Raw genomic sequence first — 14,336 nt, 5'->3', positions numbered from 1 at the left:
AACCTGTGAATGTGACCTTATTTGGAAAAAGGGTCTTCGCAGATGTAATTAAGTTAAGGATCTCGAGATGGTATCATCCTGCATTAAGGTGGGCCCTAAATCCTATGACAAGTGTCCTTATAAGGGAAGAAAAGGGGAGAACACACAGATGAAAAGGCGATGGATGATGGAGGCAGAGAGTGGAGTGATGCATCTGTAAGACCAGGAATGCCAAGGATTGCCAGAAAGTACCAGAAGCCAGGAGAAAGGCCTGGAATGGACTATCTCTCAGGACCTCCAGAAGGAACCCAACTCTGCTGACACCTTAATTTTGGACTTCTGGCTCCAGGACTGTGAAAGAATACATTTCTGTTGTTTCCAGCCCTCAGTTTGTGGCACTTTGTCACAGCAGCCCTGGGAACTGACACACTAGGAGACTGATGGAGTTAAGCACCGAGTGTGTGCTTCAGCCCTGGTGCCATCACAATAGGGGTGCAGGATGCCTTCCAGTCTGCGTGTGGCTCCTGTTCTCCATTCCTGTTCTCCACCGTGTATCCTCCTCTCCCTGCCTGTTCATTCCTCTGGAGTCACCAGAAGAAGCCAGTGGCCCCATGACCTCGAGAATCAATATGGTCACCCAGCAACCAAGTAGCCCAGCACTTGATTTCCAGGTCCGTGCCTTCCACATGTATTTCGTCCCATGTCCCCCTAGGGCTCATTCTGATGGCACCACCACTGAGGATGACCTGTTTTCCATTTCCTGCTGGGAAGGAGGCTAGCCATGGATTCTCCACCTAGGTGAGCAGTGTAGGATCAGAATCCCATCTGAGCTTCTGTTTCCTGTTTCCTGGGGCTAGTTGTGGTATCTTTCCCAGCAGGAAAGAGCACCTTCAAATTAGGTCATCTGAGGGGAGTTTAATTAAGGTATTATTTACAAAGGTGCAGGCAGTGTGGGAAGCCCACAAGTGTTCATTTCAGAATGATAATGTAAGACAAAGTGACTTCATGTAAGACATGAAAACTGAAGAGACTGTACTGTGTGCCCGTTATGTGACAATTCCTGACTCAGCGTCAGAGGAAATCCCCTCTGGAAGCAGGGCTTCATGGACGAATTGTAGACTAACACACATTTGTGCCTGGGTTTCAGGGACTGAGCCTGGATACAAAACCAGCCCTCAGCCGTCCTGCACATTCCCTGACTCAGTGGGCACTCAATGCCCCCCCCCCACCCCCAGCGACACTGGCCCCTTCCGTCCTCGCACTCTAGCTCGTTCCTACCTCAGGGCCAGTGTCCTGGCAGCTCCTGGGCCCTGGATCTTCAGAGGTCTGGCTGTTAATGCTCAGCAACAAGGCCACCTGTTCAGAGACCTGTCCAACCACTCCAGCTGAGGCGGTCCCAAGATCATGCACTGCCCAGGATCCCGACTGTGTGCTCCCACGTGCTGGATGTTGCGGACTCATTTATCTGGTTACTGAGTCCTTGATGGTCTCTTGTCACTGGAACAGGATGAGAGGTCCCTGCCTTCACCAAGCTGATGTTCCTGATCAATGTGGGCACTCAGGGGCATCCAGGGATGCTCTGTCGGCCTCAATGCTCCCATTCCACTCACATTTGCTCTCCGTTCTAGTCTTAGTCCCTCCCAGCCCCCTGGAACTTCACAGCAGGATTTGGTGGGGTGTGGCAACCTGGTCTGCTCTAGGGTGAGGCAGCTCCTAACCTTTTCTGTCTCCTGCCCACACTGTGCACCCCTTCCCTCAGCCTGCCCTGGCTCACGCCCTGCCTCAGTGCTCCTTCTTTCAAAAACATTCCTGCATTCATTCACTCCTGCACCCAATGAATCCCCAAGGAGTACCTCCTCCTGCAGGCGTGGTGCTAGGAGCCTTCAATGTCCCACCTGCAAATGCAAATTGTAAGAGGGAGCCAAGTATGGAGAGCTGTGGGAGCTCAGCTCAGCGGAGGGAGGCTGAGCGCAATCTCGGAGCCCAGAGCCCAGGGAACTTCCGCAGAGTTTATCTCGAGACCGGAAGCGCGTGTCAGCCAGGCAGGGAGACCTGCGGTAGATGGTCGGGAGGACTGACCTAGGTTGTGCTGCGGCAAAAATAACTCCCCAATCTCAATGCTGACCACAGTGGCTGTTTCTCCCTCGCTCTACCTGTCCATGGCTGGTCGGCAGGTGGTCCCCAAGTGATGGGGGCTCCCTCTTAGCCGAGGGCATATGTATGGCCAGTCGGACACTGGCGCCTAGAGCTTGGCCCAGAAATGACACAGGTCACCTCTGCTCACATTTCATTGGTCAAGCAGGTCAAGGGACCACATCGAATTTGAAAGGTGGGGTAGGGGACGAGTTTAGTCCCACCATGGCCATAGGAGACCGGAAGTGGAACCGCCAAGACTGAGTACACAACCAGGGGAGGAGGCGAGCCAGGTGAGGGCAGGGCAGAGCCAGGGTGGCTGAGGATGTCAGCAGAGGGAGGGGCGGCGGCGGCAGAGACCCGCACGACGTGGTGACAGCGCATCATAGTCCGCAAGTCAGGAGGGGCGTCGGCTTTCATCGCGGGGCAGCAGAAGCCCCTCTAGGACTTCACGCGGGAGGAAGGAATGGCCGGCTGTGTGGCCGGGCTACAGGGCAGAAGCTAAAGAGAAAACCTTCCAAAAGCCAAAGTAAAACGCTTCTTCAAACAAAAAACGATTCTTCAGTGACAAGTGTTTGGCGCAGGGAGCTAGGCAATATTGAAAGAGCCTCTCCTGGGACGTTCGCTGTGCTGAGCGCTTTACACACGTGGTCTCACCTGGCCTTGCGAACAGGGGTGGAGGTGCACGCGGGCCAAGCCGTGCCTCGTGCCCCCGAAATACGCCCCGAAAACCGTGGAGAACCCAGCGGTCAGCGCCAAGGCCCCTGTCAGATCTGGGCAGGGCCAGGGAACCCACGGCGAGTCGGGCACAGGGTGTCTGGGAGGGCCTGGGGCGCGGACCTACTCCAGGGGCTCCTGCTCGGGACCAGCGCCCGGCCGGCTGCGCAGGAGGGGAAGCCGGGACCCAGCCAAGAGGACCCCAGAGAGCGCGGGCGTGTATACCCAGCGCGGCCGCGAACCCGGGTGCGCCCGTGTGTGCGCGTGCGCTCGCAGCCAGGCTCAGGGCCGGCCGCGTGGGGAGGGGCTCGCGCACCAGGCCCCGCCCCCTCTCCCGCCCCCCGGCGCGGCCTCGCGCGCCGCCTGCAGCCGCAGGGCCGGATCGGAACCCGGCCCGGGACCGCGGGGCTGCGCGTCCGGACCCCGACCAGGCCTCGGCCCCCGCGCGGCCGTTTCCCGCCGCCCCATCCCGGGCTCCGCGCGGCCTCGCGAAGGGCAGAGCCGCAGGATGAATTTTGAGGCTCCCCAGGTCCGGCAGTGGGGGTATGGAGGCCCCAGGAGACCCCCGAGTCGTCGCCGTCTCCGTCCGCAGGAGCCCCCTCCTTCGCTCTTGTCCTTGCCGCCCAGTCGGTGTCGCGGACCCGGCCCCTCCCGAAGTGGGCGGTGGGTACCCGGAACCGCCCGTTGCATCCCGCCCCGGCCCCGCCCCCGCCCCCGGCGCCAGCTCCGCCCCGACTCCTTCCCGCCGGCCCCGCCCCGGCCCCGCCTCCGCGCGCTCTCAGTCCCGGGAGCCCGCCGGGCATCAGGACCCGCGAGCGCAGAGGCTGGGGCGCACGGCGGGCGCTGCCAGCGGCTCCCGCTCCCCGTCCGGCGAGCGGGCCATGCCCCGGGCTCTGGCCGCGGCGCGCACCCAGGCCCGGCGATGAGGAGCGGCGCCGAGCGCAGGGGCAGCAGCGCCGCGGCGCCCCCCGGCTCGCCGCCCCCCGGCCGCGCGCGTCCCACTGGCCCCGACGCGACCCCGGCCCCGCTGCCGCCCGCCGCTGGCCAGCCCCGGGCCCGGGACTCGGGCGATGCCCGCGTGCAGCCGCGCCCCCTGTTTGCCTGGAGCAAGTGGAGGAAGAGGATGGGCTCGTCCATGTCGGCAGCCACGGCGCGGAGGCCGGTGTTTGACGACAAGGAGGACGGTGAGTGCGGCCGCACGGCGGGGACTCCAGGCCGCTCCCGGGGACTGCGTGGGCACACGCGCCGCCGGGGACCCCACGAGCTCTCGCAGGGCGGTCGCGGCGGTAGGATTTCCTCGCGTCCGGACACCGCGGCCGCCCGGATGGGAAGGCGTCCCGGGGCGTCTCGGTTTCCGAGGAAACTCACGAACCGCGCCTGCGGTGCCCACGCGCGTCCGGGGCGCCCGCCTGCGTCCTCCGTGTCCACTGGAGGCGTGTCCGCGGTCGGGGCGGCTCCCGGCTTAGCGCGATGTAGTGAGGGCTGTGTGTTTTTATTTTCCTTTTAGGGGTGGTGTGCGGGCTCAGTTATTACTCTGCACATGTGATGTGCCGAGTTTGCGAAGGGAGATGCCTGCCCCACAGGTGGCGCGGGGGGCCCTGCCCACGGGGCTCTCAGGCTGCTGGGTGATGGTGCCGCGTGGCCGCCGGCAAGCCCAACATTTGCACTCAGATATGCGGTGGAGATGGCCTTGCCTTTGTGCAAAGACTTGCTCTTTTGGGAGCTAGTTTGCTCTTATGTCCTCCTGCAAGGAAAGCTGCCAACCCAGAGGACAGGTGTCTCTTGAGTGGCCATGCAGAGGTGGGCGAGGTGGAAAGCAGATGACAGGCAGCAGGGCCTGCAGGCACACCTCCTGGAGCCCTGCTGGGCACCGGGGACCTTTGATTTAGCACCCACAGGGAAGGTGGCTGCAGAGTATCCGCCCCTGGGGCACTGTGATATATCCACGTGAAACATGCAGCTCTTTTCTACAGATGTCATGCAGATCATTTAAATGGTACAGTGATGACACATTTGATGTTTTTTGACATTTCTTAAAATAGTTGAAATATGCATTTTTCATTTGTAGGCAGCCTGCAGAGGTATGGTGGATCTTTTACAATTTTAGAGCACAGCTCAGCTCAAGAGCCCAAGCTATTTATTTCTGATAAATAATTTAAGCATTATAGGAAATTACAATGATACGACCTCAGGCCAGTGTTGTGAATGTGCAGGCTGTGTGCCCAAAGTCGTCAGAGGGAGCTATGGGGAACCTGCCGCTCTGCTGACCGGGGTCCTGGGCTCTGCTGAGCCTGGTCACCGTCAGCAGGGGAGGGGCATTCAGGGCCAGCCACACCCACACAGCGTGTTCTGGGACTGCCTGTCATTGTGTTCTGAACTTTGGGACAGCAGAACTCACTGCTAGGAATGTTTCAAATGTTATATGTTTTGTTTTTAGCATAAATATTCAAAGTAAGGAGAGCCCAAAGCCCAGTTAGGAACTGATCAGGAGGCAGATTTGCATCCAGCTTCTGGCTGCAGGATGAGAAAACGTCTCAGAAACACGTCTGATTTCAGCACTCGCTGGTGTCAGCCAAGAGCTGGCCAGTCTTCCGTGTCTTAGCGTTGTGCTCTGCAAGGCAGCACTTGCAGAGATAGACAGTGATGAAACACAGAGGCTGCCTTCAGCTTTCTAAGGTAGAAGTTTTCTCCTTGCTCACAGTGTTACGCATCAGAATTCAGTCATCATCAAAAAGGCAAAAAGAACACAGAATCTGTTTATGATGTTTGCAATCTGATTTGAGTCATTTTACTCGTCCCCCTGCCCCCTGATTTGTCTGTAGTCGGATGGCAGAGGCACTGGCTGTTGTGGGCTTGTTGTTATTAGTGCCCTGGAATGGATTCTGACTCCTGGCGACCCTGTGTACAGCAGAGCGGAACCCTGCCCGGTCTTTTTCCACCATCCTCTCACTTCCCGGCACTGTTATCGGACAATGCTCTGCTGCTATTCATAGCGTTTTTGTGGCTAATTTTTTCGGAAGTGGGTGGCCAGCTCCTTCTTTCTAGTCTGTCTTAGTCTGGAAACTCCACTGGAGCCTGTCCACCACTGCTGGTATTTGAAATCCTGGTGGCACAGCTTTCAGCGTCACAGCAACATGCAGCCACCACAGTATGACAACTGACAGACGGGTGGTGTGGTTCCCTGACCTGGACATGAACCCAGTCCGCGGAGGTGGGGTGCCAAGTCTTAATCACTTGGGCTTGTAGGGGGTGGGTATTGACTTTGGTGACAGGTGCTCTTTAGGACACATGACCATCAGTCACTTGCTCATCTCTGGACATGGCGGCCACATCCCCAAACTGAACACGTGACCAGGACTTACCTGGGCTTTGTTTGGTGAGATTGGGAGGCCAAACCTGGCCGTGGGCCTGATGACCGAGGACGTTGTCTGGGTGGGCAGCCACTTGGTTCCAGTTTGATTCCACGTTTGCGTGGCATCGTCAGGGCGCACATGACTGGAGAGTCCCAGCACGTGTTTGCAGAGAGAACGTGGCACAGCTCTTGGGTGAAGGCCGTGGGGTTTATTTAGACAGAGAGAATGGGGTTTGGAAGGGAGGAAGGAGTCTCTCGAGGGGAGCCGTGGCCCCGACCCCACTCTTTTCCAGGCGAGGGTGTGCAATCGTCCCTTCGACCCTCCAGACGATGGTCCACCTCCTGTCTGGGCCCCGCTGCAGAGCGGGCTGAAAGAGGCACCGCTGCATGCGGGTGACTGCCTTGACTGGGACTGCACGGTTGCCATGGCAATGTGAGACCTTCTGATGAATTTTGTAGATTAAAACACCCAATTAATATATCAAATTCGGTATGCAGAGAAAAAGAAAAAAGAAAATAAGAGGGCAATTTAACAGCGCAGGTAAATTTCAACTACAAAACACAGCTGTGACAGAAGGTCGTGAATGTCCTCCGTCCCTGTGGGTCCTGTGGAATCTGGAGCCACTGTCCTTTGGCAGGCGTTGGGCGCATGTCCCGGATTCTGTATGTCTCTTCCTCCCGTAGAACCAAGGGGCAGCTTTTCCTCTTCCCTCGGCCCCACACCGCCTCCCGTTCTAGCCCCTCTCTGACCTGCCGGAGCAATTGATTCCAGGGATCAAACTTGTGAGGGAACCTGCATTTCTTCTGCTGCTCTGCCCCAGAGCTGCGGGGTGTTGGGCAAGCCCTCCGTTTCTCTCTGTCTCGGCGTCCCCATGTGAAGTAAGGAGGCTGAGTGGTGCTGAGAATGGGTTCCAGCACCTTCCTGCTGAGCAGTGCAGTAACCTGGTGGGGCCCCCGCCCATCTCAGCGGGTCACGGCTAGTTCAAACCTAAGGTGTCATTAGCTTACTCATAGGGAGTGACGAATCACTGAGGAGGTTTGCCTTCACCCAGAGAAGACTGGAAGTGGGGGAGGCCCTGCAGGCTGCAGAGCGCCTGGCCTCTGTGCCATTGGGTGGCGGGCAGGAAGAGGGGACAGGAGGCTACCAGATTCTAAGTCATCATTTTTCAAATTAAAAAAAAAAAAACCTTTGTTTTTTTCTAATTATAGAAACATTAAAATGTATAAATTTGTAAAAACTTTATATTTTCCTAAATTTGTCCTAAATAGGAAAACCAAGACATCTGTAACTTTAGCACCAAGAGATCTCTGCAGGGCATGCTTCCGTGTGCGTCTTCTCCAGCCTTTTTCTAGGAATGCACTCACACATAAGGCCAAATAGAAATCCGCATTTCTTCTTTGGTACAGAAGTAGGATCATGCTCTACATACGATTTTGTCTTAACCTGCTTTTTTACTTGGCGATATGTTGTGAACATCTTATAAACCTATAGCATCATTTGCTGGCTTAATTTGCAACAGCAGTTCTCAACCCTGGCTGTGAACTAGACTTGATGGGTGCTCTTAAACACTGAATGCCTGGGCTCCGCCCCCGGAAATTTGGGTTGTATTTGTTGGAGTGGGGTGGGTATGGGGAGTGGAGCTCAAGTACCAGTTCATAAACAGTTTAGCAGTGAACATCTTTGTATATTCATCTTTGCGTATTTGGCATTATTTCCTTAGGATAAATTCCTAGGAATGACATTGCCCAGTCAAAGTAGTGTCCATGTAAAGTAAGTAGCTTGATGCATCTGGCCAGCTCTCGAGGCATGAATGGTCTCTCCATGAGCCAGCCGCTGTCCTGGGTGCTCATTATATGGCAGTGACCAATGGACGTGGCTGCTTCGAGGGTGGGGTAACTGACAAAGGGGGAAGCAGGGAGACTGACAGTTGAGGAGGAAACCTCAGAAATAAACTGAAGGACCGGGGCGGGGGGGGGCGGAGGAGAGAGAAAGGGGAGACCTGCTCTCAATGGAGTGGGCTGGGGAGGGAAGGCCAGTGTTGGCTTGCTCAGGGAGGCACGGAAGTCCCTTCCCTGCATCCTCCCCAACTTTGGGTTTTGTGATAGTTTTATTTTTTGACAATCTAAAAGGCAAAAAGGTTGTGTCAATGCTTTGAGTTTCTTTGATCACTACTGAGATTGATAGTCTTTCTGCTTTTCATGTTTGGGGTGTCTGCATTCTTCTTTTGTGAGCTGCTGGCACCCACCCCTGACCTACGCCTCCTGTTGGGATGTGTGCAGTCCTGTTTCTTTCCGAGTTTCTGTGTATTAGAGGCTTACTGGTGAGCGCTCCCCACTCACGTTTGCCATTTATCTCGTAATGTTGCTAGATTTTTTTCATACGGGTGTGTTTAATTTTTGTGCGATCAGATTCATTGATATCGTTTCCTGCCTTGACGTCATGTTACCACAGTCCTTTTCCAGGCACAGTTAATAATAATTCAATTTATAAACCCGCATCTGCACTTTCTTCTAGTACTTCTGTGGTTTCACTTTCCGTGTTGAAAATTTGGATCCATTTGGAATAACATTTGACATAGAATGAGAAAGTTTTCCTCGTGTGAGTCCTGCACTTGCTTAATTGAGCCTGTTTAGGCTGTTTCTAAGCCTAAAATGTGTTCTTTACTGTGTATTGCCTGTTTTTGTTGAACCGGGAATGGGATCTTTTTACCCATCACGTTTCACAGGGGTTGGTGCTGGTGTGAAGGAAAACTTGCCTTTCTAGTGTTCATCCTGGAGATGGCGGCTCTCCTGAGACCCCTTTAGTTCTCATAGCTTTTGAGTTGCTTTCCTTGGGCTTTCTGGGGGGTCAGTCATGTCATCTGCAAAGAATGCCCCGTCGGTTCCTTTTCCGTGCTTATGCTTCACTTTTTCGTTACTATATTACCCAGAGGCGAAGGGCAGAGCAGGGTGGTGGTGCGCGTGCTTGGTGCTCCCACAGTGCTGATGGGGCGGTGGTTCTGGGTGTCAGTCCAGCCTTGTTTACTAAGAACCTTTCTCCAGCAGGCCAGGGACTTGAGTTTTAATAGGTGCCTTTTTCTTCCCTCCTGACCCTGGGAAGAGGGTGTGGTGGAGTGGGGCAGTGGCTCTCTGTGTGACCCAGACTTGGGCTAATGGTGACTCACATCCCCTGCCCTACCATGAAGGGGCCTCTGTGGCCAGAAGCCTGGTGGCTGCAGATCCTGGGGTCCTGTACCAGCTGGTAGAAACGATACAGAGGCCCCTGGTATGGGTGTTGGGATTGGGTTCAAGTTGGAGAGGAGGGCAGGTAGTCCCAGCCCACCTTGCACATTCTTTCCTGGGTTCCCCGGGTTCCTGGGTGCAGAACCCGTGTCCCAGGGGGACCTTTGGGCAGCCATGAAGCTTGATGCATTTTTCTTCCTGTGGCTGACAAGGCTGGTCTAGAATGGACTTGGGACCTACTGTCATACTTCTTTATGTAACAAATGTCAGCTTTGCATGTCTATCCATCTGGTTGTGTGTTTTAAAATGCTAAAAATAAGCCGATTTTCTTTTAAAAATTTAACCACCCGGCTTTCCAGTTGAGAAGTAATGCAAGAATGCAGTGGAGGTAATTTTGGTTCAGAGATTCTCTCTGAGGATGAAGCCTACAGAGGCCCTAAGATGGTCTGAGGGAGGCAAAGCCGTGGGAAAGTATTTATTCAGAACAGGGTCAGGACAGCCCGGAGCAGGTTCTCAAACTGTCTTGGGCCCCCCAGTCCCCTGGGGACCTTGTGAAAATGCAGATTCTGATTCAGCAGGTCTGGGGTGGGGCATTGCCAACCTGCTCCCAGGCACTGGCAACACTGCTGGGGTCTGTAGACACACTTTGAGGGCTTCAGAGTATACAGCAAGTGGAATGGGGGAGTGAGGGCAGAATCCCACGAGACCTGGTCCCCTCGGCACGAGTCCCTGGTATAGGAAGAGCAGCGAGGGTGCTGCCTACCCTGACGCTCCTCTGGGCAGTTGACGTTGATGGGAGATTTCATCCATACTTTGGAGATAAGCTGGCTCTTGTTGCAAAGTTGCCAGTTACTAGATGGGGGCCACAACATGGCAGGGGAGTGATGTATCTCTTTTAGTTTTGTTTTTGTTTCTTTATTGTTCCTCTCAGTCTTTTCTCAGGCAGAGCCGGTTACATATGTAACCAAAATGTAACTAGCGTTTTGCATCCTGCATTTTCAGCTAACACTACAGCCTGAACCTCTTCCTTTATTGTAAGCTGGAGCTTGCCGTCTCTCCTGCCTCCCACTGAGGCAGGGTGCTGAGGGGTGCGTAGACACTCCCTCTTCTGGTCTCTGGATCCTTTTGTCCCAGAGCCGGCTGCAGGGCGCGCGTCTTCCCATTGGCCTGCCCTGAGGGCGTTGCAGGTCCAGTCCTCACACCTGTGGGATTCACTGTGGAGTGCTCATGGGGCCTCTCTGCCCTGCCGGGCGAAACCCTCCTAGGCCAGCCTTGTGGGCGTCTCTTGAGCCCGTTGGTTCTTATGTTAAGGGCCTATGCCCTGTGGTCCTGGTCTCTGTTCCCTCGTCAGTAGGGAGCTCAGAGCCGAATTGGGCATTCACCTTAGTGAAGGACCTGGCTTTCTACCTGGTGTCATTTTTCCTTCCTATTTAGATTTTTCCTCATCACCTAAAAAATATGTTGAACCATGTGTTTCTTTGTACCTGCCTCACTCCGCTATCTGTGTAGAACTGTAGATAAAAATAGAGCTTTGGTAACCACTTTCTCTACTGGCTAATATTCCAACAAATGGCTAGACTTTGCTTTTCCCAGCTGTTTCTCGTGAGCCGGGCACGTGGGCCTTCTCCAGCCCTGCTCACCATCCGTCAGGTGGGGTCAACACATCGTCCTGGTGATGGCCTCCTGTGCCCAGAGCTCCTCTCAGGTGCCTCTTCCCACCCAGTGTGGGCACATGCTGGCACCAGCACCCTGGACGACACGCTGGGCTCTTGTCTCCTCCCCAAACCCCGGCCAGATCCAACACGCTGAGTGATTTTAATGGTCAAAATTTGAGATAATTTGGGAGAACAATTAATGAAATTATTGTTATTTTTAAAAACTGGGATGCCTGCTTCATCAAAAAATGTTTTTCTCATTGACTTGAAATCTATTATTTAAAGACCAAGGCAGCTGACCGGGATCAGTGTGGCGGAGGGCGGAGAGCAGACCCAGGCGCTCGCCTTGGGCTGGCTCCGTCCAGCCATGTGGCGGGTCACTGCCCCCTGTCCTGTCTTCCCAGACGTGACATGGGCCCACCGATGGTCTCTGACAGGCTGTCAGCTCAGGCACAGGCCCGTGTCGATCGTATGAAAACCCTGCTTGTGTTATTTAAGTTCTGAAGCCGAGGAGATGGTGTGGGTGGGAGTCAGTGTCGCCCCCAATTTATTAAAAATGGGAGCTGAGCACATCGATTTCTCTGAAAGTTGACTTTAGGAAGGGCTCTCCTTTCAGAATTCACACCACGACTCTTCCTACTTTGTACGCACAAGGTGGGACTTATCACCAAAGCAAGAAGTGGCCTACTTTGTGTTTGTGGTTCCTTTGTGGGTTTATCAGGCACTTTTCAAGCCTGCCCACGGCATCATGTGGGCGAGGAGGGTCTGCCGTGGTGTTTGGTGCCTCCTTCTCCGGGCCCCACCTCTCCCTGTGCCCAGCTGCTCTGTGTCCTCCCCGTCAGCGTCCCACATCTGACTCAGAGCCACCGTCCCTGGCAGCACCTGGGCTCTGGTAGCAGGAGCAGGGTCCTGGCACCATGTCTCTCCAACTGGGCACTGTTTATGCCCATGGGGACCCATTGTTAGTTAGTTATTGCTGGTCATAAACTACCCCAAAACTTAGTGACTTAACAACAACCATTTTTATTCTTTTTCATGATTCTGTGGGCTAGGAATTTGGACAGGGCCCCGTGGGGATGGGTCTCTTTGTTCCACGTGACATCTGTGGAGCCTGAACACCTGTGGTGGCTTCCTCACTCACACACATGGTGCCTCGTTCTCAGCTGGAGTGGCTCAGAGGGTGGGAGGCTGGTGGGAGGCTCACCAGGAGTCATGTCCCTGGGGTCTCAGTTCCCACTGTTGGCTATGTGTTAGTTGTCTATTATTGCTTAACAAATTACCTTAAAACTTAGTGCCTTAAAGCAGTAAACGTCACCTCATGGTTTCTGGGAGTTCGATATTCAGGAACGGCTGACCTGGGTGGGGCTGGCTCGTGGCCTCTCGTGAGGTTGCACTGTAGGTGTCAGCCGGGACTGCATCATCGGGAGGGTCCACTGGGGCAGAAGGACCTGCTCCCGAGCCAGCTCCCCCAAGGGGCTCTTGGCTGGAGGCCTCAGTTCCTCCACCTGAGCTCTCTGTGAGGCTGCTTGAGTGACCCCACAACGTGGTGCTGGCGTCCCCGTGAGCTGAGAGAGAGGAGGAAGCCACAGAGTTTCAGGACCCAGCCTCTGAAGTCGCACTCTGTGACTTCCGCCTTGTTCTGTTCATTAGAGGTAAGAGACTGTGTCCAGCCCACACTTGAGGGAGGGAACGAGGCTCCATCCTTTGAAGGGAGTGTCAGAGCACCTGTGGACATACTCAGCCACCACAGTTGTCCTCTGTGGTCTCAGGGCTTCTCCCTCTCCGCTTCTCTGCAGCAGGAGAGCGGGACTTCCTGAAAGGCACTCAGGGCTCCTGAGAGTACAAAAGCAGGTGACGCCAGGCCTTCTCGAGGCTCAGGCCTGGGCTGGTACAGTGTCACCTCTGCCACATTCCACGGATGAGCAAGTCACAGGTCCATCTCGGCTTCAGGGAGAGGAAATGCATGTGGCGAAGTCTCTGCATCTGGGGGGGCACTGGTGCTGCTGTTGGCCGGCAGGGCTGGCTGTCAGGAAGAGCTGGACGTGGGGCAGGGGAGGAGGGGGGTCAGGGACGAGCTGGAAGCCACTGGCACCTGGCCTGTTTCTCGGCGTGTCTGACCACAGTGACCTTGGTGAGTGTTGCCGCTGCCTCGTACCCACCTTCCCAGCGTGGCTCAAATTCTTTCTTGGGGGCCATGCAGGGCGCCAGTTTAGCCAAGCAGACCCAGCACCAACCAGCACATCCAGGCCGCTGTTTCAGAGCCCCCGAAACATCGGGAGACAAAGCATCTTCAGTGCTTTGAAACTGGAGGATCTTGGAGGGAAGCGCTGTCCGTAACTTGAAACAAACGTGAAGCTGGAGTGGAAGTCAGTGTCTTCCCAGGTGTGAAGGGTAAAGTCCGGGAAGCCAGGGGGCTGGACACCTGCTGCCGGCCATCGGGGCCGGGCTCCGGCACTGTCACGGTGTCCCCACCTGATTCTGGAGACTTTGCTGGGAAGTCCGAGAGACCCTGGCTTCAGTTTCCTGTGCCGCTGCTGTGGGATCTGCCTGTGGCCGTCCCAGGGTCTTATTTGTTGGTGTTGCCCCCAATTTTTTTCTTTTTTTCCTAAATATCAAGGTCATCTTGTGTTTCTGAAATCATATTTTAGCCCCCAAGGCAGAATGGATGATTTGTAAAGGTAGTACATGACTGAGAGAGAGGGCAAAAGGAAAAAGAAAAACAGAGAGGAAGGAAGATGCAAAGAGAAGTGGGAGGTAAGAAACCATGTGCTGCACAAAGCCCTGGACCCCGTCCCTGGTGTAGGACCTGCTCGTGCTGGGCTGGCCTGGCTCCATGGCGGTGATAGGTGAACTGCATCTGGCAGTTGGAAGAGCCAGAAGGGGCCCTTCCATCAGATCTGCAGGGTACTACAGGCAGCGGGAGCTAGGACAGGAGAGGGAGAGGCAGGCTGCCTGGACATACGGGGGCCGTTGCTGGAAGGGAGACCCCCAGGCACTCTTCCCCCTGGTGGGTCTTGCAGAGGGTACAGCGTGAAGCTCAGACTCGGACGGCGGAATCCTCAGTCATTAGGATCCTGATGCCCTTGCCCAGAGCCCACAGCAGTCAGAATGTGCAGCAAACAAGGGGCTTAATTGATGAAGAGCCCCCCACTCCCCAAAGCTGGGCATGGTGCCAACACTGTAAGGTGCCTGGGAGACTAAAACATGTAAGAGGAATTAGGTGGTAGAGGAGAGAGAGTTCTGGGTGGGCACCATTCCCAGGCCTTTGCCCCCCCACC

At 55.2% G+C, this 14,336-nt stretch overlaps 1 protein-coding gene across 3 annotated transcripts in view; it reads left to right on the top strand.

Annotated features, from left to right (window-relative positions):
* Positions 1 to 3,674: 3,674 nt before the first annotated feature.
* Positions 3,675 to 14,336, top strand: part of STK32C (serine/threonine kinase 32C) — a 101,796-nt gene continuing 91,134 nt past the window's right edge. The window contains exon 1 of one of the 3 annotated variants that reach the window (XM_058544316.1): positions 3,675 to 4,013. In XM_058544316.1, coding sequence (XP_058400299.1) covers positions 3,752 to 4,013 — 262 coding nt within the window. In that variant the 5' untranslated portion in view covers positions 3,675 to 3,751. The remainder of the gene's footprint in view (positions 4,014 to 14,336) is intronic. The other 2 variants (XM_058544313.1, XM_058544315.1) reach the window with 2 other exon arrangements.

The sequence above is a fragment of the Diceros bicornis genome, chromosome 6 (genome assembly GCF_020826845.1).
Source record: "Diceros bicornis minor isolate mBicDic1 chromosome 6, mDicBic1.mat.cur, whole genome shotgun sequence".
Taxonomy (NCBI): Eukaryota; Metazoa; Chordata; class Mammalia; order Perissodactyla; family Rhinocerotidae; genus Diceros; species Diceros bicornis.
The sequence above is the reverse complement of the archived record's forward strand: the minus strand, read 5'-3'. Positions and strand labels throughout refer to the sequence as shown.